Below are 26,988 nucleotides of genomic sequence, written 5' to 3'. Positions count from 1 at the left end.
AAATCTGAGTCAATTAAATACTGATTTTTGAATGGCATGTGTTTGCTCTTTCTTCTCTATTTGAAAAACTTTCAATTTCAACAGGTTCATCCGTATGACTTTGACCAACTCCATCAGGCTACACTCACAGGACCACCATCCTCCCTAACCTTACTGGTTGCAGCACCACCATCCTACACAGTTGCCACCAGCACTGGAGAAGATTGTTCATCTACGATTAACCCTCCAAAAAACTTCAATGGCAACCACCACTATAAACAAAGTAACAGACCTTACCTAACTTCCATTGTTCTTAGAATATTGTGAGGGGAGGCGCTTCTCGCATTCACCGCAGCCCATCTTCGATTTTGAAGTGCTAGTGTTTCATGAGACACCTCAATAAACTCCCCACAACAATCTCCAATAGATTTTAGTATCGGCAAGTTCCAGAGGTGAAAAGGAAGTCCTCTTATTCTAATTTCCAGCTCTCCAGTCTCCTCCTTTCCATTTAACAGCATTGACTTCTCTAAACCAAGGCCACAGCAAGAACCTCCCTTGTGTAGAGTATCATTCCAATTTTATTGGATGTCTCCCAAGAGACTCCCTTGTGTAGTGTATCCCCACTGGTTTAGCCACCTTGAAGCCTTCTACCTTAACTCCAGACTGAATACTATCGCTATCTATCCCCAAAAGGCAACAGATTCAAAAGACCCTCTACTTTGAAAATTGTAGCAATACTTTGGCCTAGGACACTCCGATTAGGTCTTTCCTCCACCTCACAGACCAATGTTTCCTCCTAAGCATTGGCATAGAAAGGTTTTTAAAAACCAAGTATCACACTCTGTTTCTTGTTAGCATAACAACATCTTCAGCCTTCAGCAGAACACCTTTATACCCTCTAACAGGTTTGGTCTGTCCACCCAACTCCATAGGTTTCCCAGTAACATTTTCAACTCTAACTTCACCAACTCCAATGTCATCTATCTCATTGCCACCAATGCTTTCAATCCGACGTTGACCCAATCGGTTGAACCATTAGAACTGTCACCCAGCCTTGATTCCGGATCTGGTTCTACCGAAACCCGTCTGTTGGTAAAAAACCATCTGACCTGGGTGATCAACTGTCGACCCGTTTGACCCAGTCACTAGGTCATGGGTTGCACAATCTATGCACGTGCAAACTTCTGGTGGCCATAACTTTGCACTCTGATGTCCAATTGGGTTGATGTTTTTTTTTTAATTTTGGGTAACTTTTTGAGATCTACCAATCCCAAGGGGTCGAAAGCGCCTTGCCCTTCTATTTTGGAAAAAAAAAACATTTTTTGGGCCTTAAATTGCAATTTTAACATTTTTTATAAATAAAAAAGTTAAAATATATAAATTAAACATAAAAACATAAAATAATATTTATATATACATATATAACATCTCAAAATAATTATATATTTTTTAATGATAAAATACATGTTTATACATGCCTATATGCATATATACATGTATATATGCATAGATTTGATGATGTGGCACGGTCTGACCTGTTCAACCCAAACGGTTAAACCGGTGATCCAAAACCCAGAGGCAAAAGCAGGTCAGCCTCCGGGTCGGCTTTTAAAACATTGGTTGCCACCTTTTCAACTGCAAGGCCTCCTGGAGAAAACTCCACTACCCACTCCCTTGATCCCCCATAGGAATGCATAGTGATTTTGACTTTCCATTCCCAAAAAACTCAATTTGCTATAGGTTGTAGGAAACATAAACATTACAACAAACTACATATTTTCTCAGGTAAATATAACAAAAAAATAAAAGAAAACAACAAACTACATTTTGAAATACAAAATTGTACCTTTACAAGTGCACCAATAACACCCAAGCTTGTAAGCCTCAAATATTCAAAAGGTCGTGTCTTGCTTGTGGTGTTGAGGAAAGGATACAGGTACAAAGGAATATGTGCTGGGGAAAAAGAAGAAAGAAATTTGAACAAATCAGAAAAATGAAAGAATGTTACCTCATATAAATTTTAACCAGGCTAATATTGTTAACCATAATGTTAATACATCATAATGGAAGAAACCGCAAAGAACAATCCATAATATTGTTAACCATAATAATCCAAGCAAAAGTTACAATTTGAAGTAAATGAATGCCAATATATTGATCACTTCTAGCCATCACAATACAATGGAAAGGTCTCTGAAATACCAATCACATGGTTAGAAAAAACAATTCCTGTTTTATAACCTGTGATAATAGAAAAGTACTTTGATTACTAGTTTAGAGTTCTTACAGAGCAGTAAAGGATAAATATTACTACAAGTTGCTAAACCAACAAACAAAGTTATTTCCAAAAGCAACAGAAAAATCTAGAGATAATTCAACATTTCTAGTTTTCTTCTACAACCACAAGTTGAAACTTAAAATAGGCTTCCTTTGCTAACCTAAAGCACCTAACATTAGTACCATATGTTATTTAATGAAAATTACCTTACCACTAAAAAAACATCAATGTCATGTATGGTGATGTAAGACTAGAAATGTGAAAACAGGACTTTCAACTATAATTAGGTTGAGTGAATATGACTAGAATAACTAGATATAATATTGACAGTAGTTAGACTAATGTACGATTTAACTGAACAAGGACTACAACTGATAAACTCTAATTTCAAGTCAGTGAATGAAGCACTAAAATGTCAATAGAAATTCAGAGAAGCAAGTCTTAGGGTTCAAAGAAATTCAAAGGGAAAGAAAGGAGTGGTCATTAGAGTGGGTGGTTGAGGAGTTTGAGATTTTCTCTGTTATCAGCCCATTGCTTAGTGTAACAGTAAAATCTAGGGCCCACAAGCATGATAACACAGGTTTGAGTCTGAGAGTGGCCACTTTGTGCCAAAAAAAAGATACAAAGGTTAGGTCCATATCCAGTCCACCCCACCCAAGACCCCAGATATCTGGGGCCAAAATTGGGTAATGGATTTTCTTTGTTATCAGCCATGGTAAGTGATCAAAATTTCTATAAATGTAGCATGGAAACAAAAGCCCCAAGAGTTCAGTGTTTCAACTGAAGGGGACCAGTACAATAGCCTGGACTGTGATTTGGAAACACTAAAAATACATCACAGTTTCGCATAAGTCTGCATGCCTGGTACCCCCCCTGTACCAGCTGGTCTAGTTCTTATCAATCCCTTCAGTGTCAACCACCTAGTTGACCTCAAAACGAGCAGCAGGTCAGTTTGGAAAACAAACTTTGTGCTTTTATGATCAGAAATTTGAGGTACCAATACATTGGAAGATGTGAATTAAATTTTAAATCCAAAGTTAAGTAAAAGTTTCCTTGTAAGGAATTAGGAAAATTACCATTCAGGAATAGTGTCCTTGTGTCTGGGTGAGAAGCCACACACTGCAAAAATAAATAAACTGAAAACATTGATAACCTTGCCAAAAATGAGCAAGAAATGCAACACAAAAAATTGTAATACCCATAATTTCATTTCTAAAATTCCAAGAAATGAATTCAAATTGTTATAAGAATTAGAACTAAAAGCTACATGTCATGTAAAAACAAAACAGACCAAGTTGACAGTTGTGACCAACATTTCAATGGCTACATTTTCCCTTTTTCTTTGTATGTATCTGTATGTGGACATGAATCATGAATGCATTAATTTGCTTCCAGTGTATACAGAATATTTTCAGAAAATAGACCAAGTCAAAGTAGTGAGTTGTGACATACATCTCAATGCAACATCTCCATTTTCTTTTGGTATGTATCTGTGCAAGTGAATGCATTAATTTGCTTTCAGTGTATACAGGATATTTTCAGCAAGGTTCGTTGACTTGGTGATGTGGCATGTCCATGGCCTGGATTACTTCGAATTTGCAGGTAACTTTAAAGGTGTTCTTGCACAGAAATAGAACAGACAAAGAAGAAGGATGGAAAAGAAAAGTGAAGTGAAGAAAGTAGAAACAAGAAACAAGAAAAACAGGGACCAACCTACCAATAGAAATTGGTGTCTAACCAAGGAGGGAAGGATGGAATCTCACCACCAAAGAAGGATCATTGTCACTACAGAAATTGCAGTACACAATTACCAGAACATTCATTAATTTGGAGATAGGGAATATAAACATGGATTTTCAGTAACATATAAAATGATGCTAGAGGTAGTCGCTTCAATTAGAGTGAACTGAGGCAGAATTGGATTTCCAATCCAAACCAAGACTTTGATTTTTCCCATCACATTGAAGGTGTTTGACCTCCATGGAGGCCCTATGTTTCACCAATTTAAAAGGTGTGTTTACATTTCTTTTATCATTTCATGGAGGCCCTAGGTAGCAAGTTGGATAGTAACACACATGCAAGTAAACTTAAACACACCATTGTAATGTGACAACTAGAGAATGACTAACCAATTCAAGTCATAATACATCATTTCCTAGTCAGTACCCTATGTTTCTGATCATAAAATTCACTCCTAGCTCCTTTCCATGTCATATTTCCATTTCCATGGGTACTGACACAAAATTTTACTGGAGTAGACATATTCCTAGTGAACACTACCAGCCAAGGTTTTTAAAACCGGACCGGACAGGGAACCGTTCTGGGGTCCAGTTCCCAGGTCAAAAGGTCCATCCATCTGGTCCAAACGAGCAGCCTGCTTTGATTAAAAAAATAAAAACACAAAAAACGGCCAAAACCATTCCCGGGTCGAACGGTTTGACGGTCCGACCGCCCAGGTCAGTGGTTCGCTGACCAAATCAACGGTTTTTGGCCAAAAAGCAGTTTGGGGTTAAACAGAACTGATCAGGTGACTGGTTCCTGGTTTTTCCGGTCTGATTTTGAAAACATTGTTACCGGTACTATGTGGACAATAAGAGATAGTATTTATAACATAAGATGATGACAACATTGTAGATACGTGGACTAGCAATGTTATTGCCCACCTAATGGACATGATCACCACTTTGAGCCAGCTTGATATTCTTTTCAACATGCAGTTAAATATTATTCTTTGTTTGCATAATAGATTATTTGGTTGATCTATTAGAATCATTTGTGTTTTCTATGAGTTTACATTTTGCTTGAAGTCATTTTATAATGTAGTTTTGACCTTAAGGTTTACAGGACAGCTTCGTAATGTATTGTTTTGTCTATAACCTTAGTTTTTAGCTTTGTTTAATGATTTAGAACAGGATAATAATAATTTAAATGTGTACGTTTCTTTTATCACTTCATAAAATATCATTCTATATCTGTGCATATTTCACAATGTTTCCACCATTTCTATAATTTTACAATATTTCCATATGATATTTCTGACATGTTTCCTATATTTGGATGACTGACATTTCCACTACATTGACATTTTAAAGTTTAAACTTAGCATGTGATAGCTGCCCTGGTGCTTCTCCACATAATCCTTCCCCTTTTCTTTAGCCAAACAAAAGTTTTAGGAGCAAATAAACTTGACATACTAGATGGAAGACTCCACCATTTGCTTTGCAAAGGGAAAACCAAATGTTCCAGATATGTGGTATAAGATGCACATGTATGCAGTATAAGAGAAAGAGAACCACATCTGTAGCATTACTCAGTATGATACCAAGTTTCACTCTGAAAATTACCAAGTAAATCCAACATATATTAAACTCATCAGCATATTAAATGAGTATCACCATGCAAGAAACAAGAAATAATTTCCAAGAAGGGACATCCTAGAAAGATAAGTTCAGAGAGAATTAAAAAATAGACAATTGATAGGAATGACTAAGCTAATTGACCTGCAGAAGAGCAAGTGCATTGCAAACTCGATTTGATGCAGCAGGTGTAAGAGTTGGCGGTGACAGGAAGGTGTATATGGAGACTATCTCCTGCAAATAACAATAAGTTCCACCACATTAGTCATAAAAATCATGCTTAAGTAATTTCATGTTTAAGAGCAAGAAAATAAATGAGAACCAGGTGAGAAAACAAATAGATGATGTACAAGATGTGAATATACAATAACAGTAACAATAAATGGTCAGCTGAGGAAGTAAAGTCAAATGGTTTGATCAGAAGATCTAAGGTGGTGAGGGACACTAAGTTTCTAATTTACAGTTTGCCAACAACCCTTATCTTCCTAGAAGCAAGGTGAAAAAATATTGGGTGTAAAGAATGTTACAAGATGCTTGGAAGTTTTTAGAGGGCTGAAAGTAAAGTTATCAAAGCAGTATTATCAGAATTGATGTGGAAGAAGGGGAAAGGAAACACTAAGAGAAATCTTGGTCTGCACAGCAGGGATTCAAGTGATTGGGGATGATTAGAGTACTATAGACAAATTTCCCATGTAACTTGAGTGGAGACCTATAAAGTGAACCGAAAATAACAAGTATGAAGGAAGTAAAAGAGGTTATTCATGGTTAGAGGAAGTATGTGCAGAGGACTAATATGAGGGTTTTTTTTTTAAAAAAAAAAGGTAAGGTAATTTTATTAACTGAAAAAGAGCATACAAATAAGCCCCACAAAAGGATCAAAAAACAAATAAGCCCCATAATATGAGGGATTTTTTAAGGTAAAGTTGATGGAAGTATGATTCTTTTGATTTCAGTTTGCTAAGGGGTCGTTTGATTGCACTTTTCAGAGGTCTGAATCTGAAAATGCTACTTTTCAGACATCACCCCTTGTTTGGTTTTACCTCTTAAAATTGGTCTAAATCTTATTTTCAGATCTGAAAATAATAGACCTTGAGCTGGTTCTTAACGCACTGACGCATTTCAGAGCTGGTTTATAGTCCAAAATATCCTTATAATATTTTGGAAATGACACGAGTTACCCCTGATAACCCCAAACCCAGAAAACCTAAACATTCGACCTCTCTTTCTCTTTCTCTTTCTCTTTCTCTTTCTCTCTCGCTCTCTCTCTCTCCCTCTCTCTCTCCGTCTCTCTCTGCCCTGTCTTCCCACCACCGCCACTGCAACTTGCAGCAGTGGCTCTCTCGCTCTCTCTCCCTCCCTCCCCTCTCTCTCTCGTTCTCTCTCTCTTGCGCTCTCTCTCTCTTCGCCCTGTCTTCCCGCCACCGCCGCTGCAACTTGCCATGGCGGCTCTCTCTCTCTCTGTGCAGTGGTGGTTCAATGAATAATAATAATATTTTTATTAATTATTAATTATTAATTATTAATTATTTTAATATTTTTTATTAAATTTACTTGTGTTATTTATTTTTATTAACTATTAATTTTTAATTATTTCATTAATTTTTAAAAATTATTTTAATTTTTATTTGTGTAAATTATTAATTAGTAATTATTAATTATTTTAATACTTTTATAGTCATTAATTTTTTTTTAAAATTTTAATCGTTTCACTTATTAATTTTTTATTTTTTATTTGTATTGTTTCAATATTATTTTGAGGTTGAAAATTATTTTTATGAGATAATGCAAATTGAATTCAACATTTCCAAATAGTATGTTTTAGGGGTAAAATAGTAAAATCAGTAAATTTCAGATGGTAAAGGGTTGGTCCAACACAAGCAAACTTATGGATTCAGATCCTCTAAAAAGTAGAAAAGCATCTATGCCTCTTTTCTGATTTCAGACGCTTTTAATATCTTTTTAACTTTTCAAATCTGAATTTTCAGATTTATCAAAAGCCACCTAAGATGCTGTCTAGTTTAGCTCATGGGTAAGCCCCTATTTGAAGCCTTATTTTTTATGTAATAAATAAAAATGAAATTTTCATTAAAATAAAAAAGTGGGTTACAACAATAAGGTGATGTGGAATCACCAACTGAAGGATATCAAAACAAAAGAAATTCAATATAGTAAAAAACTCTCAAGCATCCCCAACAGGTTTCGTTTCTAAAGTGGTCCAAAAACCTGCCCCAAAATATTCTTTTGGCATGTCTTTGAAAACTGGAAGAATCACTAGCCATTCCATCAACTTTGATCCAACTCTCAAACAAAACTTCATTTTGCTTCCTGCCTTTCCTTCAAAATTTCTTATATTTGAAGCTTTCTTCATGCAGTTAAAAAAGTGTTTTCTGCATTGAATACAATGCCAATGTGAAATGTGACTTGTTTGTAAATTTTAGCTGGAAATTGAATTTCTTGATTGCACTCCCAGTTTGTTAGAAGAGTTTAATAGAATTGATTAATCCTCTCTGATTTTTTTTTTTTGGATAGGTAACCTCAATTCATTTCATTAATATAAACAAATATGCAGAATAAGAATGCAAGAAAAGGGGTAAAAACCCCTAGAAAACAACAATTACAACTGAGCCCAGTACATTTGCCCCCTATTTACCCTTATTAATCCTCTCTGATTGTCACTTCATTTTTGTTATATGTAACTGATTGCCACCTCATTTGGCACTCATGGCATCCAATTAGCTAACATAGCAATTCTTCAGATCTTATTGTTGTATTGTAACCTCCAAATCATCATACGCCACCATTTCCACCTTCCTAATTAACTTATTTCTTCCTTAACACCAAAATCTAGCAAGAAGCAACTTGGATAACAACATGCATGAAAGTTAACTTAAACACAGTGTTGCAAAAGTGTCAACCAGAGAATGACTAACCAGTTCAAAATCATACTGCATCATTTACTAGTTGATCAATGCCCATGATGCAGATGCTAGGGAAAACAAAGCATTAATTAGGCCAGATCAGGTTAATTGATGACCAACTAATTAGATAAACCACTAGTCAACCCAAGTGTCCAAAGCATAGAGTAAAAATTAAAATCAAGGACTTGAGGTAACACACGAGCAACAAAAATTAATATCTCCTGGATTCAAGATTTGTCACCAGAGTGCATGTGCATATTTGTAAATACATACATATGTAGTTTCCTTTTTGTGATGTATGCATTAACAATAGTTTCTCAATTTTAGAGAGAGATTATGAATAAATGTAAGTACATAACTTGTATAAAAATCCTAATGATTTCTAAAGAAATAAAATGTACGTAGCAATTTCTTTTTGTATCTAGATCATAAATGTAATTAGCTCTTTAGTTTCCTTCCCCTGCTTCAATCTCTTTTTGAGCGGGGCTTAGTATATCATTTTGCCTTCTTTAATACATTACCTTTTCTCAAAAAAAAAAATCTATGACTATGATTATGAAGGATTAATATTAGAAAATACAGAATCATTTGGAAGGATTTGAAGGATTCACGCGTATGTATAGAATGAGAAAAAGATTAAGATTAGGAGAGGAATTAGGATAAGGGAATATGTTTGAGTTAATAAATCAGTGAGTCATTGCCTACGAAGGTTATTTACCAAATTCTATATAAATAATAAGTGTTAACGTAAGCATGCATTGCAGCCATTATTGTAGAGATTATTTATCAAACTGTTGCCCCTATGTTTGCATCCGTTATTGTTTCTTGTTATCCATAACTGTTTTAGTTAGTATTGCATACAACCTTTGTCTTGTAGCTAGTTTAAGTTAATCCATCCATGATGACTTGTTTTGAAATTTTATATGGAATGTAAAACAAAAAAGTGGAGTATTAATCTAAATATCTAATATACCATAGAAATTGGCCCCACCATCTACTCTTCTACATGAGTGGAGTTTGGCATGTCCATAGCTCTTAACTCCAAATCCAGTGGTTTCCTTGAAGTAGAAACTCAAATCTAATTGTTATTTTAACCAATCCATGCTAAATACTTCTCTCTTTCCTGATAAGCCTTCCACTCTCGATTCAAAGACATAGTAGTCTGGCCAGCATTAGTGAAGGGAAATAAGCATACCTGTAAGAGTGCAGCAATAGCACCAGGTGTGTTCCACAGCAATGGGGCCAAATCTTGAAATATTTCTCTCTTCTGAAAGTTGGAAAGGAAAATCAGTCATCAATTGAGAAAAAAGAAAAGCAAAGAGGAAAAATTCCATAGTTTGTTCCATACAAATAATAAAGACATGAATGGTTTCCCATATGCTAATAACATTAAAGACAAATGCTAGCAGAAAGGAGCTACATGAGTGTTGCATGGACATGAATGCGTCTGGGAATCGCACACAATGATGCCAAAAAAAGGACTCATGGACAGGTCTATATAAAAGTATAGAAAAGGTTTAAAAGTTCTTGGCTAAGGTGTTAGCAAAAAGGATTAGAGAAGTCCTAAGAGATCTAGTTTCTCCTAACCAGTTTGCATTCGTGAAAGGTAGACAAATTGTGGACAGCATTTTAATAGCAAATGAATGTGTTGAAGAGAGAAGGAAGAGGGGCAGGCCGGGTAACCTTGTTAAACTTGATCTAGAAAAGGCTTACGACAGAGTAGATTGGGACTGCCTTCTCCAAGTTCTGAAACTAAAGGGTTTCGGTTCTAATTGGGTGAAGTGGATAAAAAGCTGCATCATTTCAACCTGGTTCTCGATTTTACTGAATGGAGAGCCCAAAGGTTATTTTAAAGCAAGTAGAGGACTTCGACAGGGTTATCCTCTCTCCCCTTTCCTCTTTAATTTGGTAATGGATGTTTTCAGCCAGCCTGTAGACAGGGCTAAAAGTTTAAATTTAATTAAAGGTTTTGAGGTAGGAAGAGATGCCCTAATTGCTTCCCACCTCCAATTTGCAGACGACATTATTCTCTTCCTGGAAGCCGACATGGAGAATATAATAAATGTGAAAAGGGTTCCAAACTGCTTTGAACTAGTCACAGGACTGAGGGTTAACTACTCAAATAGTATAGTGGCTATAAATTTAGTCGATGGAGCTCTTCTGGAAAGCTTCCAAGCAATTCTGAACGGCCAAGTGGAAAACCTTCCCCTCACTTATTCCAAGATTTTGGGAACCAATATTGGAAATATGTCAAAAGAAGCTAGCAACTTGGAAACGCTTCTTTCTCTCTAAAGGGGGGAGAACTCACCCTCATTAAGGCTGCTCTAGCAAATCTGCCCATATACTTTCTCTCAGTGTTTCAGGTTCCTACTATAATCAGAACACAGATTGAAAAACTCCAAAGAGACTTCCTTTGGGAAGGTGGAGGAAAGAAAAAGAGTCATCTAGTGAATTGGGCTCAGATCTGTAAGCCTAAAGAGGCTGGAGGGTTGGAGATTGGACACTTGAAGGAGAAGAACACTGCTCTTCTTGGAAAGTGACTTGGAGATTCCCTACGGAAACAACTTCTCTCTGGGCAGCTGTCATCACCAGCAAGTATGGGTTGAACAAAAATGGTTGGGACTGCAACATTCATTCAAACCGAGTAGCTTCCTCAAGCCCCTGGAAAGGTATCATCTCTACCTACAAATTTTTTTGTCCTTTTTTAAGGTTTAAAGTGGGTAATGGTACTAGAATGCCACCTTAGCAGATTCTTACCCTAGAATTTTTAACCTCACTCTTAACAAAGAAGCTACCATCTCCCAGTGCCTCCCCTCTTCCCCCTCTGAGAGTAACATAAACTTGAAACTTAGAAGGCCCTCAAGGGATTCGGAGATCAGTGATAACTGAACTTGTCCACTCTCTAAGAGAAGTCTACATCTCCCCTTACTCCCTAGACTCCCGTGCTTGGAAACCTCACCCTGTTGGCGAGTTCTCTTCCAAATCTTTCTTCAAGGTTTTGCTTGCAGGAGAGCAGGACTGTTGTTTCCCTTTCAAGAAGGTTTGGTGCAAATTTATCCCCTCTGGAGTATGTTTCTTTGTCTGGGAGGCCTATCTTCATCAGATAAACACATGCGAGCTTCTGAAAAAGAAAAGTCTTGGCAGACTTTTTATCTCCCCTCATGCCTGCATACTCTGCCTTCGAGAAGGGGAGACAACTGATCATCTCTTCATTCATTGTCAGGAAACCAGGTTTATTTGGAATCATTTCTTACAACTAGTTGGGTACAGCTGGGTGGCTTCAAATCACCTACAAGATCTGATTCATCAATGGCAAGGAAAAGGTCTGAGTAAGAGAGAAAAGGTGTACTGGCAGATAGTTTTGCATGCTGTACCTTGGGGAGTGTGGGAAGAAAGAAATAATCGGCTATTTGAGAACAAGGTTAAGTCAAAGAGTGATCTATTATCTCACATTAACCACCTCTGTAATCTGTGGGCCTCCAGCACAGATAAGTTCAAAGGACTCTATAAATGATCTCAACAGGAATGCTGGTAATTTCCTGTTCTCCTCCCCTCCCTCCCCACCCACCTATAGGAGTCCAATTCTTGGAAGGCAAGGCCTTTGGACTCTAAGTTTTGATGGAAGTGCTTCAGGCAACCCTGGTGCTGCTGGCATAGGAGGAGTTCTAAGGGATGAAAATGGAAACATCTGCTGGGTGTACAGTGGGCCAATAGGCATAGCAGACTCTACCAAGGCAGAAGTGATGGCTGCACTTACAGGGATCAGAATAATTAACAGATTAGGTATTCAGAACCTCTCCATTGGAGGCGATTCAGCAAACACCATAATATGGTTAGGAAAACAAGAGACCAGGCCATGGAGACTCAGACATTTTCTGATGGAGGCAAGGGTACTGACTGCTTCTAATGCAAACCTGATTTGGATTCCAAGGGAATTTAATGCTATTGCAGATGGACTAGCAAAATTAGGTGCTCTGTTAGAAGATTTGTACTCTGATAAGTTTCCTCCTGTATAATTCCTAAGGGTCTGATCCCTGCTTTTGTTTTTCTTTTCTTTATATTTTGTACACCTTGTGTACCCTCCTCTTTTCTTAATGAAATCAGTTACCTTTCTCTCAGAAAAATAGGTTTAAAAGTTTATCTTATTTACTTAATAATGTTTTACAGGAAAAAATGGAATTTCTTGTGCACATTAGTTGTTAAATTATGTCAAATAAGGAGAGAAAGAATATGTTAAACAAACGCATCCCTCAAGAATCTATGTAGTGTCAAAATACAAAAACATGTCCAAGATGGACGTTTCAGCTATTAGGAGAGTCTACAAAACCCTGGCTATAAGTTATTGTACCCCTATATAACAAAAAGGAAAATGCTAAACAGCTGTTTTTGTGATAATAAATAGGGGTTTGGGATTATTTATGGCTTGTATTTTTTTGAGGATTTAGACATATTTGTGCATCTTATGCCATCATACCATTAGCACTACTCAACATTAAATGATGAAACTTATTGAGAGAATTTATATGGTTTCCAATGCATAAAAGAAAATTGGAAAGTATTTGCTCCATCCACATGGTTCCAAATACTTATAGCATGAAAATAAAGGCCAGTACCTAATGTTGGTCCCAGCTATAGACTGAGTACAGTCCTAACCTTCATCATTTTTTCACACAAAGTGACCGCCCTCCGCCTCAAACCTATGTCATTACACTTGCCAGCCCAAGATTTTATTATTACACCAAGTAAATAGTAACCGTTTAATTTAATTGTCCTACCTCTCTATCAATTAGACCAATTCCAAAATCATTAGATTACATACCACAAAAATTATCCCTCTACTGCAAGCATCATATGGATCCTATTCCAAATAAATGGATAAATACACATGATAATGGTTGAGATGAACTCCAACTACATAAGATCCCTTCCAGACATTCATTTGAGGATTTTTTTTATTCGGTTTATTGTAACATAGCAAAGAGTGATTGATCATTAAATCAATTAACATAAAACAAAGAGCGATTCATTTGAGGATTTTGTTTCCAGTGAGCATATATCAATCAATTAACATAAAACAACAAGCATGCATTAAGATATAGATGGTAAAAAAGTCCTTCCATTTCCATCTCATAAGAATGATAACTTTTAATTTGTTTCAATCAAGCTCCATCAATGCCACTTGAGCATCGCAGAAATTAAAAGTAATAAAATATAACAGACTATCTAGATTTTGAGGAACAGCATATATCTGCTACATTAAACGCTTTCAACAGTGCCTTAAAGTTCATAGATTTAAATGATAAAATCACATAATTGACAACAATCAAGCAACAGGAATGACAGATAGAGACTACAAGTTTAACAACATAAAATAAGTTGGTCCTCCTATTAACAAAGCATGCAGTCACTGTTGGGGTGAAAGGTAAAAGGAAATTGCCTTTGAGAGCTCGTGAAGAGCATTTTCTCTGAGATCAGGGTTGTTTAGATCGATCACCAACTGCTCGGCCGAAGCCATTTTACGGTGTTTCTTAAGCAGAGCAGCGCTGGGGTTAGCAGAAGAAGCATTTGGGTTCGCAAAAGGAAGGTTTAGAGAGAGCGATTGAGGAAGATTCTCCATCATCGAACTTCCGAGTTCGATACCCGTCTCCCACAGAATAAGACCAGGAGAGCTCAGAGCTGGTAATTTGATAGCTCTTTCTCTGTTTGCTTCGAAGTTCGAACCGCTGTTTGTTTGGGTCGACAGTGGTTTTCTGACCAAACTGCGTCCGGTTTATTATGTTCTCTTGTGTTTGACCGTTTGTAGTATGAGAAATCAGAAATGCTATCAGTACAAATATCTGTAGTATTGCTTACGAATCAGAAATCAGAAATGCTATCAGTACAAACAAACTGCGTCCGCTGTTTGTTTGTGTGTGACTGATTGGTTCCGATGTACGCCAAAAGATGTGATTAGACCTCTTTATGGATCGGATAGTCTTTATAGACCGTGTCTAAAGAAGATAATTGGTTTTATCTAATTTAATTGCGGTCACATCAATTAAAATGGAATCTATCGAGCCCAAAAACACTCATTTCCGTATTGTTTCATTAATCAAACAAAAATAAAAAAAAAAACTATAAATTTTGTCTTTATAAACTTAGTTGAAAGTCAAAACAACCACTTATTTATATCATACCTTATTGAGCTTTGAGTCATATACTAAGGGGCTATTTGATAACACTTTAAGTTATTAAACTGAAAAAACCTTTTTTGCTGTCTTTTAGTTATTAGAATAATTAAATAATAAATCTTTGAAGAATATAGTGATCTATCCAACTCCCTTAAAAACTTATTCACTAAAGGGCTAAAGCAATAAGCTTTTCAATTAAGACCTTTTATTGGGTTTACTTATTAACTTCCCTTTGTTGATGAAACTACTAAAAGAACTGACTCCTACCTGATTAGAGGAATGCATCCAATTAAATGCCTTTTATACACTAATTTTAGGGTTTTAGAGTTTATAACTTAAGGTACAAGATTTGGAGTTTAGAATTTAGGGTTGAGGTATATATATGATAAAACAAGAGGGAAGCATTCTTTCAATAATGGAAAGAACAAAATAAAATTGTAAAACTACATGGAGTTGATTAATCGAAAAAATAAACGAAACTAAGATAGAAATATGGTCCACTTATAAATAAATATTAGTCTTGCCTCCAAATTATATATTTTGAGATTGACAAAAGTATTCTTATGTATAGACACTATATACAGTTCCACCATTCCAAATTTTATTTTAAAATTTGTCATTATCGCCCTAACATATTTGTAGATAAAAATATTTGTCCCTTTGAGAAGTATGAATAAAAATATCTTTGCCCATATAGAGTTATAAGAAAGTACTAATAAAAGGGTAATATAGACTTAAAAATGTTTTAAAACACACACAAATACTTTATGTCACTAAAATTGACTGCCGTTATGGATAAGTAGAATGAGTAACTTGACTCAAAACTACAAAGGGCGAGTATCTAATTTACTAATAAACTACACGAACTAAAATGACATTAATATTGCATATCATGATTAAAATGGTTTGAAACTATAGGCAAAATCCATGGTGCATTTTATGGAAATTGTTGAATGTAACTAAAAAATAAAAGAATCAATGATAAAGTGATATATCATAATGACATCTTTAATGTTATATTGTTACTAAAGTTTTTAATAAAGAGTATATCTTATAAAATGTGAATGGATGAAAATTAAGTACACCATATAATGTCCTTAATGTGATTAATTGAAATTTTAATAACTAATAAAATCCCCAAAAAAAACAGATAAAATAATGTTTTAACACATCAAAATATTGAGGTTTATTTTTGGCCTTTTGGGTTATAAGATAGGAAAACCCAAAAAAGAAAAACAGGAAAAGCACTAAAAAAGAACAATTAGTGACTAGAATTATAAAAAAAGATCATCATTATGTAAAAATGATCCTTATAGAGCTTTGGACTGTCAAACTTTACCCCATAAACAACAATAGTTACAGCATGCACGCTTGAAATGAAGTTGATGGCCCATCTCCACTGTTAAGTTCTCCTATTGAACCTTACTGTTGGTTTGTACATAAACAGCTTTTTCATGGCATCATCCAACATGCAAAATTTCAGAAACGAAGAGGTAAGGCCTTATCCTCCACCATGATTCGGACTGTCAAAAGTTTTTTCATACGGCCCTCACTAGCCCGGTCCAAGCAGGTGTAAGCTTTGTGTCTAGACCTGGCCCAGGTCTGTTTAGCCGTACATCTACACAGCACACAACGAAGAGGTAAGGCCTTTTCAAATTGCTAGTGACTTGTGGTACTACCCCTGCTGGCTGCTGCCTTTTTTTTTTGGGGGGGGGGGGGGGGGGGGAAGAAAGCAAAAATTAAATATTTGGACACAAATATTGTCTTCCTTGGAAAATTCAAATTGCTTGTGAATTGTGTCTTCCTTGGAAAATTCCTAAGCAATTTCAGAATCTTTCTCAACTTCCAGCCATCCAATAACTATTATTCAAATGAAACCAAAACCTCAAAGGCTGCTCATGTTGGAGAGAGAAAGAAGGATGAAGGCACACAAATTGAGAAGACATAGAAGCAGAAATAAGATACATTTTGTTCCAATCCAATCACAAGCAATTGTATCATCTGAGACACTATAAAAAGCAAGCATCCCTTCCTTCATGTTTCTGCACATATTTGGACACTACGAAAATAATGTTTCTGCACATTTTTTGAGTCATACACAGGATGCCCTGGCTGCAAGATGGGTGAGTGCCCGTTTATGATAAGTTATCCGGACCTTCTTGTATTTCTGTATGAAAGCCGGCAGGTCAATCTCCCTATCTAGCAGTTGCCTGTGAAGAATTTCAGATTCTTCTTCTGCCTTGTTCATTGCCTCTACACAAATCAAACCAGATTAATCATCTCAAAACAACTTTTCTACCAGTCACAATGAAGGTATCTCTCACTGAATTATTAATTATAGATAATGAACCAAAACCTATTTTTGTTTACCTTGAAGCTTCTGGAGCAAGCTAGAAGCAGAAAAGAACTTCTGTGTTTCTTCCTTCTGTCTTTCAAGATCATTTAGTTTCTCCTGGGCAGCAGCTAGCTCTGTTGTCCGGATAATTCTGCACTGTTATTCCATATACAAGAAACAGAGATCACCATCGGAAATTCAGAACCAGCTCACAAGCTATGAAAAAAAGAACTGAGTTTGCAAGTGCTCACCTGGTTCCTAAGCTCCAAGATGCGTGGTTCTTTCTCCAAGTTCTCCCCTATTTTAAAAGATGTATTAGTATTCCCATCTATATATGATCCAACTACCTAGAAAATATAGTACATGCAAATCTGCAAAAACTTACTTGCAAGCTGCAGAGTTTCCTTCCGAAGTTCATCCCGTACCTGACAAGAGACAAATAATATTAATAACCAAGGAAAATGCAGCATGGTATTTCAAAGATAATAATTAGCAATTACAGAAGAAAAACCAAACTAGAAATAAAAACTTCAAATTTCCATTAACAAGAGACAAAATAATTTTGAGCAAAGTGCATTCACACAACCCCTTGGGCCTCAAAATAGAAGCTTATTTCAGCACATCCTTAATGAAGGCAAGGATACTGATTTGTCCATTCATCGTAACCATACTTGCAAATCTCTCATTATATGCTAGCTTCATCGAGAAGAGTGAACTTGCAGATATTTTCTAAGAATTAAACTGTCATAAAACTAGATGGTATATTTTGCAACATGGGCTACAATATAGGAGAGAAGCACCAATCCTTCCATGCTTAAGCACATCAGCTAAAATTAAATAAGAGACGCCAAATGCTAAAATGCATAATTTTAGGCCATATTGCTCTCTACTCTCCAGGATTCTAGGCATCCTGTCCTCACTCCTCAGAAACCAGGTCAAAGCCATCTATAGTTTCCCACCAGTGAAAATTTAAGCATTAAAGTGAAAAAAACAGGAGCTTTCAAGTGAAATACCGAGAAGACTTCCATTGCAGGGGCTGAAGGTGATTGCATTGTATTGATTGGATTTCTTGATGGAGGTTAGCCCTTGGCACCTAGATTTCTCATTAGAGAGGCTAAGGCTTTACTTTCCAGCCTGAATAGCTTGTTCAGGTGGATCCTCATATCAGGTATGCTTTGTCAGCTTTAAGCTGTGTACATTGTACTGTATGATCTTTTTTTATTTTTTTATGAGAAATGGTGTAAGATTTTGTTTTTTATTTTATTAAATTTTTGGATGAGTAATGGTATAAGCCCCATATTGTTAGGTGATCAACTGCTACCTAACCCTTTTTTTCTGTCTTATGAATGAAAGCTGCATTGCAAACCCCCAAATACAATTGTTCCCTGTTAATCCCCTGCCTTGCAAATGAATCATTGATGCCAATGGCTTGCCTCAAGGTATGGCAATATTGCCAGGCTCCTTGAGTGTTATTACTAAGCCATTCTTCCGCTTACCTAGTCCCACCCTCTATACTATATGATTTTGTCCCCCTGCTATCAGGTTTTAATAGCAGAGATTTTCTTTCGCTTCATTAATGAAGGCTCTGGTAGTTGTTTCTTTCAACAATAAGGTTCTCAAAACACAATATGAAAACAATCCTAAGGATTAAGATGCTCACCCTAACCAAAATACCTTTTCCACCCTGTCCAAAAATAGAATAATTACACCCATGTTGTCCCTAAACAAACCACAAATACACTTCCCAAAAAAATCCACCTCCCAAAAGCACAAAGGCTTCCTCTTCCCAAAGAGCATTCCATCAAAATTAAGCATACTAACAAACTGACGAGGAAAGAGCCACCCGCCCTATGTCAATGTTAATCCAAGGAAATCATGCTTCAAAAATACCACTCTCAGCAGCAAGTCAACTAAGATGTCTCTAAACATGCCAAATTCTTAAATTCAATAAATAGCTGTTTACATGCATCAACTCATAAGAGGGGCTTGAGTATGAAATGCTCTAAAATTTCACTCATCCCGTGCAGCCTAGAAGAATACATGCACCAGGGCTTCCTCTTCCCAAAGAGTATTCCATCAAAATTAAGCCTAATAACATGCTGATGAGAAAGGAACCACCTGCCCCATGTCAATGTTAATCCAAGTAGGAAATCTTGCTTCAATAAAACCACTCTCAACAGCAACTCAACTAAGATGTCACTAAAAATGTCAAATTCTTAAATCCAATAGATGACCCTTTACATGCATCAAACTCATAAGAGGGGGCTTGAATATGAAATACTTCAAACTTCAGTCCTTCCACACAGCCTACAAGATTACAAGTATAAGGCATCTCCATATGATCTTCCTCTTGATACCGAATATCCAGACAAACAAGCCAAATGTTAATCCCTATTCCCTAAATAGTTTGAGGCATCATTATTCTAATAGTGTCTCAAGCCTCTACTAGAACCCACATTTCATGAAACACTAGTTGCATCAGAGTGGGCATAAGAAGCAACAGGTAACCAAAAAGGTTGTATATTAAGTAGAGTTTAGGAAGAACTCAGTCAAGGACAGTGTCAACCCACCAAATCTTCCTCAGACTGATTTCATTGGATGAAATAACATCATATTTGATACATCATAGAAAAACAGACAAAGATGACCATGTTGGTTGGCATTGTTTACTGGCCTTGAATCCCATTCATTATTGTGCATCACATATCTATGCTTAATTACTGAGTTCTATAAACTTTTCCACTCAAGAGGAAATGTTCACAACCATTTCCCAGGTAGGGAAAAAAAGTTTCTCTTATGCTTTATGAAAGATTATCTTCAGGTTTATACAATTTCTTCCTATTCACTGAAAGGTCATGCTGGAGTTCCTTGCTCCCTTAAGAAGTTCTCAAGGTTTGCAGTAGCACATCTGTAAGTACTCCTACACCAATGGCATTGAAATCCTATCATATTATAATCAGAAGGGTGAGAAAGAACAGGGTGCAAAGTTGGCACTTGAATAATTCTCTCATGTTCTTATCTCTTTTACTTTCCTTGGTTTGTTGTTTATCTTATCCATATGATGGTTCCAGACTCATTCACTGAAGCACTAGATTTTCAGGCATGATTCAGAGTCAAATCCCTGTTCTATCTTGCTAATTTTAGACTGACCTGATAATATCACATCTTTTTATTCTTATAATAATAACAATAATGTAACAACAACAACATCACCAACACCAGCAATAATAGTTGTGAAGTTGACTGGAGTCTCTGCAACACCAATTCCACACTTCATGCAAAATAATATATTCTTCTTGAGTGGAGAATTATAAAAGACACTGTATATACAGTTAATTTACAACTTATTTTTTATGTATAGCAAGAAATATATGAAAAATTACAAAGGAGTTTCAATGTAGCCAGACAAACATAAAAAGTGAACTTTGCAACTTACATTGTTTTGTGTTCTCACTTGATCAAGTGATAGCAATAATTGATTATATGCATCCTTGTCAGACAAAAGCTTTCGCAATTCATCAACACTATAGGAAACCAATCACAAAACAATAGAATGAGATGATAATCACCACCTACAAATACATATTAGAATAAGAATGAAATGGCTGCAGATACAACCTCAAGAATTCGTTAATACACTCCTGAAACCACTCTGATGAATAAATAATCATACTCTCTTTTTTCCAAAATCCTGGATACGGATATGGGTAATATCTAGTTTTTTAAGGTAAATGCCATTTTTCAATATTATTGTCTTTCCAAATTTAGTTAAATTTCTAACATGTGCAGATTTTTTAGTATAATTTGTTAATACATATTTTAAAAGTGTTAATGCCATAGAGTGCACCTAGAAGTGTCTAAGCAGTATCCGCTATCATATTTGACACTACTATGCTAGGCATGTACAGGTATCTGGACATCATGGGTTGCTTCTTGTCTTGATAGGTTGAATTCTTTCATTCAGTTTGCTATTGGCTCCCATTCCTAATTTGAGTGAAAGGTCTGAAAGGTCTTACCTTGTCTTGATAGGTTGTCTAGTTCTAATACCCTAAAACATGGCTCCTAGTTTCACCAAAATTTCATTAAAGTTCTGTGAAATATTGGTAGGTTGTACTAATGGTATGGTAGAAATCTAAAGTTTTAGAAAAAGGTATCACTACATACTTATTGCAGAAGTATGGGCTCAAAAGCCTTGATTGGGACTCAGGCCCCTGGCTTTCCCACAAGGGAGTTCTCTTTGGAGTAATATTCCTGATGTTCATCCTGATTTCTTGAAGGGCATCAGGTACAAGGTTGGCAAAGGCAATCATATAAAATTCTGGCATGATAAATGGTGTGAGAATTTTGATTTGTGAGGAAGATTTCCCTCTCGTTTTGATACTGCCCAAGATATGGAAGCTTAGTTGAAGACTGCTTTGATTTGGTGAAATGGTGAAGTAATCAGAGGCCCTACTCTTAGAAGAAATCCCAATGAGTGAGTTGTTTAGCCTCATTTGAAATATAAAGTACAACTCTCAAACTGATGATGAAAGAATTGGATCGTGAGAGAGTCCAGGCAAGTTTTCGATTCAGTCTTCCTACAGTAACCTCTTGTCTGGACAGGACAATGATTTCCCTTGGGCTTTAATCTGGAGTCCCCACATCCCTTCAAAAACAGCCTTCCTAGTTTGGACTACAGCTCTTGGTAGATGCCTAACTTCAGACTGGCTGATCAGAAGGGGGATGCCTTTCCTAGCATCTTGTGTCCTTTATGCAATGAGGTCCCTGAATCCTCCACTCACCTCTTAATCCATTGTAGCTTTTCTCATCAATTGTGGGAAATGGCTTGGTCCTGTTTTGGTGTACATTCTTGCCCACCTGAGAGTCCTTCAGCTTCTGCAGGGGTGGATAATCACGGGTTTGAACAGAAGGGGCAAACTGCTAAGGAGGACTTTTCCAGCTGCGATCTTGTGAACTCTATGGAAGGAAAGAAAATGTCACATTTTTTACAACAAATGTTCTGATTTAGTCTCAGTTAAGAACAACCTTATAAACACTGTATTTTTTTCTTTACTAGTAAATACAGTCAAAGAATTTCAATCATATAAGTGTTTCAGAAATACACAAACCCTTCCTGTTCTAATATTGAGAAGAGGAGGCAAAAGTATAAACAAAATATAAAACAGCCATATACAGGCTGACCAAAAAATATTTTCAGAATGCAATGACTAGCCCAGAAAGTCCACCAATCAAACAGTCTCTAGCAACTTCTTGCCTAGCTAAACCTTCTGCTAACAAGCTACCTGATCTTCGAATCTAGCTGAATGAGATGTTTGTCTGGGTGGTCAATATTTGGAGTCAATGTTGTATGACTTGGACAAGATAGAAAACCAGAATGCTCAGTGGGCCACGGTTTTACTAGTTATCCAGATGGTTAGCTTGCTCTGACCATGACCTGGATAGGTCCTAGGTCACTAAATCACCTCATTAACCATCCAGTCCAGTCATAGTCTGACAACACTGGTTGGAGTGCCTAAGGAGCTGAGTCTCCTTCAACCACAATTTTTTCAATTCCTAGGGGTTGAGTATGCTGCAACCAAGCCTCCCATGTGACCCAAAAAAGTAACCCTAGCAAATGCATTTTCGAAATCATGAATGTGCATACACTCCCCAAATCTTGTGATAGTGCTCTTTTCATCATCAATCACCATTGGCATTTCCAGAAATGCCAATGGATTATTTATTATTTTATCTGCAAATATTAAAAAATCCATTAACCTTGTTCTCCCCATATAAATCCTTGACACAATTAATCTTCAGATGATATTTATTTGTAATTACACAGCCACACTTCAACCATACCTCTAGGCAAAACCCTTGTTTGGTTGATGCAATTAACCAACAACTAATTTACTATTCACATCTTATCGAGGCAAATTCAATACCACTTTTGCATTTTTCATGTGTATAAACTAGTTCCTACAGAGTGATCAATTTCATGTCATCAATTTGTTGTCAACATGTTATTAAGTGGTATTTGAGCCAAACTTGAGGTTATCTTAGCATAATAAAGAAACCAGTTTAACTTCCTAAGTTTCAAATCACAAAAAATCATATACAATTCTAAGCAATGGTCAATAACTATAAACTATCTCATGAACCAATTCTAAACAATTTTGTTGGTTGCATCACATTTGTGAAGAGTGTTCTGAAATGTGAATGAAAATCAAAATGTCAATTATTGGAATGGATTTGTTAAATGGTCATCTAGTAATTGATAAAAAAATGATCATCTAGTAAACACACATGAACATCTCAAGAATACTAATCTTGCAGTTTAAAAGATTGGCCAAAAAGGCTATACATATTTTCCTTGTTTTGAGAGAGAGAGAAAGGTAACAGCTTATGCAAATATGTTTGATTTCAAAAAGGTGCCTGATAAGCATGGCATTCAAGATATCAAAAATTCAGAACCCGGCCCAAAATTTACAAAAGGCAGATATCTGTTTGCCTTATTACCCTCTCTTCATGTGGTAGTTGCAGCACAACAAACCCTACCAATGTGGAAAAACCAAAACTCTCTCTCAATGGTTGACTTATTTAAATGTCAATGGTTGGAGTCACCAGGAACAAGTCCAATGCATGGTGGTAAGCAGAGTATGAATACCACACTACCGCACAGACGGGCAGTCCAAAGGGTCATCTATTCAATGGAGAGGCTTAACGTCTTTCTTGTAGCCTACAGTAAAGGTTAGAGTAGAAGGGTTTCATGTAGCTATTAGATATATATGATCCATCTACAAAAAATTCCACTTTTCAGAAGCATGTCATAAGGAAATGTCTAACTCGTCTAACTGATAAATAAGACAATACATCAAGAATTTTAACCTCTACCTTTTGTCTTTCAACAAGTTAATTATGCTCGCAGCTTCGGCATGTGAAAGTTGCCCTTGTGATGCAGAATATGGCCGTTCTGAAGGCCTTTGTACATTGAAGCTGGCAGAAGCTGAAGAGCTACTGCCAGGTGTAGATGGACGGGATGAACCTGGTGAGCTAACAACAGAAGGAGGATACCACGCCTGTGCAGTAACCTCCCGAGGACGTGGCTGAGATTGTTGCTCTTGAGAACCCCTGTACTAGACAGTGTTAGAGCTTCAATGCACAATAAAACACAGCATTTTTTATTGGGAGCTTCACAATAAAACACAACATTTTTTTTATTGGGAGCTTCACAATAAATTACAGCATTGTGTACATATGACTAAAATGACATCAATATCAAAGATTATTAGATTTGAATAAGCTACAAGGTGATGTAGGTAGAGAACATATAAAGTATGAGTTAGGAGGTTTAAATACTTTTAAACCCAGGCCAGCAGCGTACATAAAGAATAAGAATGGCAATACGGTACCATGGGCCACACGTATCTAGTTCCTCATTTTCCAATCGGAACTAGAAGCCATAAATCTATATCAACATTCCCTATGGAAGTACTGAGTAACTAGAGAGATGCAGCAAACCCGCTAGTGCAGCAAAGCTACTACCGGATTATAGCTGAAGAAAGTTATAGCATTAAGTATTACTTTAGGCTATTGAAAACGTATATTTGCGCGTTAGTATTGATACTAGTGATGACCTATTAGAACTATTAATTACATATCATGGTGAAAGAAAAACTTATTATTGGTAGATTACCTGTATTACTATTACATGATAAACCAAATATAGAACCAGAATCTGAATTACAATCATCATTTTACTAAATATATCATAATAAACAGTAGATAAATCCAAATATAGGGAATCGCAGATTACCCAAAAGCCAAATTCCGGTTAGTAAGGAACCCAAAACAATCATAAAAGTTAAATTGCACCATAATACCAACTAATTACACAACCGAACAGAAATAATGAAAATTGAGAGAAAATAAAAGCAAGATTTCAAAACAGAAAGACTAGATTAAACTTTTCGGTCAAAAAGGAAAAGCGATGTCTTACAATTCAAAACTGGTTCAGCCTCGAAGGTAACAGGGAGCCCTAAATTAGATGCAAAATCAAGTATCCAATAGGATACAAGGCTAAAAGTAAATAGAAGGAGGAGGGACGGAATACCAGAAGGACTTGAACATGGCTGAAACGGCTCCTTCGATCCTCAAGGACCTCAACCCAAGAAAGAGGAATCTCGAACTTGGAAAAGACAAACCCTGAAATCAATTCTTGCAGCGGAGAATAAAACGAAAATGAACAGAAAAAAAAGAATAAAAAATAGAGAGAACAGAGGAGGAGATCGTCTCTGTTTATGGGAACGCGAAGCAGAGACGATTTCTTTCGCTCGTTCGCTCGCCCTCTAATGCTGCTGAAACGAAATTACACGATTACGAATTAATTCTGAAAGCTTTGAAATTAGAATATGTAGTACGTGGCACAATATTATTGGGAGACGGCCCCGTGTGAGAAACGATGCGTAGAGAAATGGAACGGGGTGAAGTAGCACGGTGTTTTCCACGCGTCAACGCTGAGCTTTCTATTTCTTCGCCTGCAAGTTTAAAACTGTTTGGTTACAAGAATTAACATATTTCTACCCATTTATGTATTAGTATAAGAGCACTGCATTTTAAATGTATAAGTATTCATTTTATATAATATAGATGTATAGACATTATAAGACATAGGAAAAACTACCTGGGAAGATATGATACTAGAAGGACTTTGACCAAATCTCTTGTGAATTTTGACAAATACAATTTAATTTATGTAAAGCCCAAATACCATATGATTGGTTATTACCTTTCTTATGATAACGTTACCGGTTTCAAGATTTTCTAATATTATAGTCAAAACTATTTGTGTATATATGTATGTATGTATGATCTCATATGCATTGATTTTAGGGAGAATGACCATTCAATCCATAGTCAGAATTCATAGGCCCAAAGTACAGTTAGGATAGGTGCCAGTTTGGAATTGATGCTAATTCAAATGTGGGTATGAGGGCATAAAGTGTGGGTTTTTGACCTTCTGAATGTTTATAGATTTGCAGGGGAATTCAAAAATCTGCATTTAGGCCTGTCCGTACTTTTCCGTTGATTTTAAACAAATCTAGTAGGACACTTGTCATAAATTGAACGGAAGTGCACGACAAGTGCAATACAAACAAGTTTAACAAATCCCAACTTAGGATCTATTTGATTTATAGTAGGAATCGGAATCGAAATGGTCCATTCCTATAGTCTATTAACTGTTTGGTTCAGATAGGAATGAGAATGAGAATTAAAATTGACATGAGTGAGATTTCATTCCTAAGGGAGGGGGTAGAGAAATGGCCATTCCCTCAAATTGGGGAATGCTATTCCAGCAATAATGGAAATGGGATTCCAATTCCGCCCAACCAAATAGTTGGAATTGAAATAGACCATTCCAATTTCATACCCTTATTCCAGCAAACCAAATGGGGCCTTCATTTTTTGAGGGGCAACCAATGCCAATCCCGTGTGGTCAGATGAGTGAGGGAGATTGTATCCATGCTTAAAAGAAAAAAGAAGAATAAAATTCATTGAATTACAAGTACTTTTAGACAGTCATACACTATATGCATACACTAGTCGCTAGTGTAAGAACGCATGCATAAGCAAATAAGTATTAACCATATATGATATATGTTAGTTTGGATTAAACTTTTATGACAATCTATGCCAAAACCAATCCAAGTATCCTCTATAATTTATATAATGTGTGTGATATATACACATTGGGAGTTGATGGCCTTCATAGAATAGTGATAAGGAGTTTTATATATTGGTTACTTCTAACTTTATACTTTTTTATGTTAATGTTGTACACTATGCATATATATTTTTTTTTTATAAACATCATCCCTTTAATGAAAGATTTGACTGGTTATACCTTATAAAAAAGGAATATTTGTGAATCATGTCTTACAGGCTTCACTTGTTTCTGTTGAAGACATTAAAC

At 36.2% G+C, this 26,988-nt stretch overlaps 2 protein-coding genes across 2 annotated transcripts in view; both read right to left on the bottom strand.

Moving 5' to 3' along the window:
- Positions 1–14,363, bottom strand: part of LOC104604607 (uncharacterized) — a 39,703-nt gene extending 25,340 nt beyond the window's left edge. The window contains exons 1-5 of the mRNA XM_010269039.3: positions 13,969–14,363; positions 9,727–9,798; positions 5,758–5,847; positions 3,334–3,376; positions 1,826–1,932 (exon numbers count right to left, since the gene is read on the bottom strand). Coding sequence (XP_010267341.1) covers positions 1,826–1,932; positions 3,334–3,376; positions 5,758–5,847; positions 9,727–9,798; positions 13,969–14,151 — 495 coding nt within the window. The 5' untranslated portion in view covers positions 14,152–14,363. The remainder of the gene's footprint in view (positions 1–1,825; positions 1,933–3,333; positions 3,377–5,757; positions 5,848–9,726; positions 9,799–13,968) is intronic.
- Positions 14,364–16,621: 2,258 nt separating this feature from the next.
- On the bottom strand, positions 16,622–25,395 carry LOC104604605 (vacuolar protein-sorting-associated protein 37 homolog 1-like). The gene is made up of 7 exons (XM_010269038.3): positions 25,129–25,395; positions 23,910–24,146; positions 20,473–20,560; positions 17,422–17,461; positions 17,288–17,334; positions 17,072–17,192; positions 16,622–16,954 (listed from the first exon to the last, which is right to left on the bottom strand). The coding sequence occupies exons 1-7, from the start codon at positions 25,143–25,145 to the stop codon at positions 16,794–16,796; spliced, it is 711 nt and encodes a 236-aa protein (XP_010267340.1). The 5' UTR covers positions 25,146–25,395; the 3' UTR covers positions 16,622–16,793.
- Positions 25,396–26,988: the final 1,593 nt, after the last annotated feature.

Source organism: Nelumbo nucifera, chromosome 6, assembly GCF_055504915.1.
Source record: "Nelumbo nucifera cultivar China Antique chromosome 6, China Antique-T2T, whole genome shotgun sequence".
Classification (NCBI taxonomy): domain Eukaryota; kingdom Viridiplantae; phylum Streptophyta; class Magnoliopsida; order Proteales; family Nelumbonaceae; genus Nelumbo; species Nelumbo nucifera.
Note: the sequence above shows the minus strand (reverse complement) of the source record. Positions and strands in the feature narration are given on the sequence as shown.

What these genes read in the sequence shown, in the direction of transcription:
- LOC104604605 (XM_010269038.3), bottom strand. An exon ending in AACTTGTTGAAAGACAAAAG is followed by an intron (nt 20,561 to 23,909) that starts GTAGAGGTTAAA and finishes GGTTTCCTATAG; the next exon opens with TGTTGATGAATTGCGAAAGC. An exon ending in GGAAACTCTGCAGCTTGCAA is followed by an intron (nt 17,335 to 17,421) that starts GTAAGTTTTTGC and finishes CTTTTAAAATAG; the next exon opens with GGGAGAACTTGGAGAAAGAA.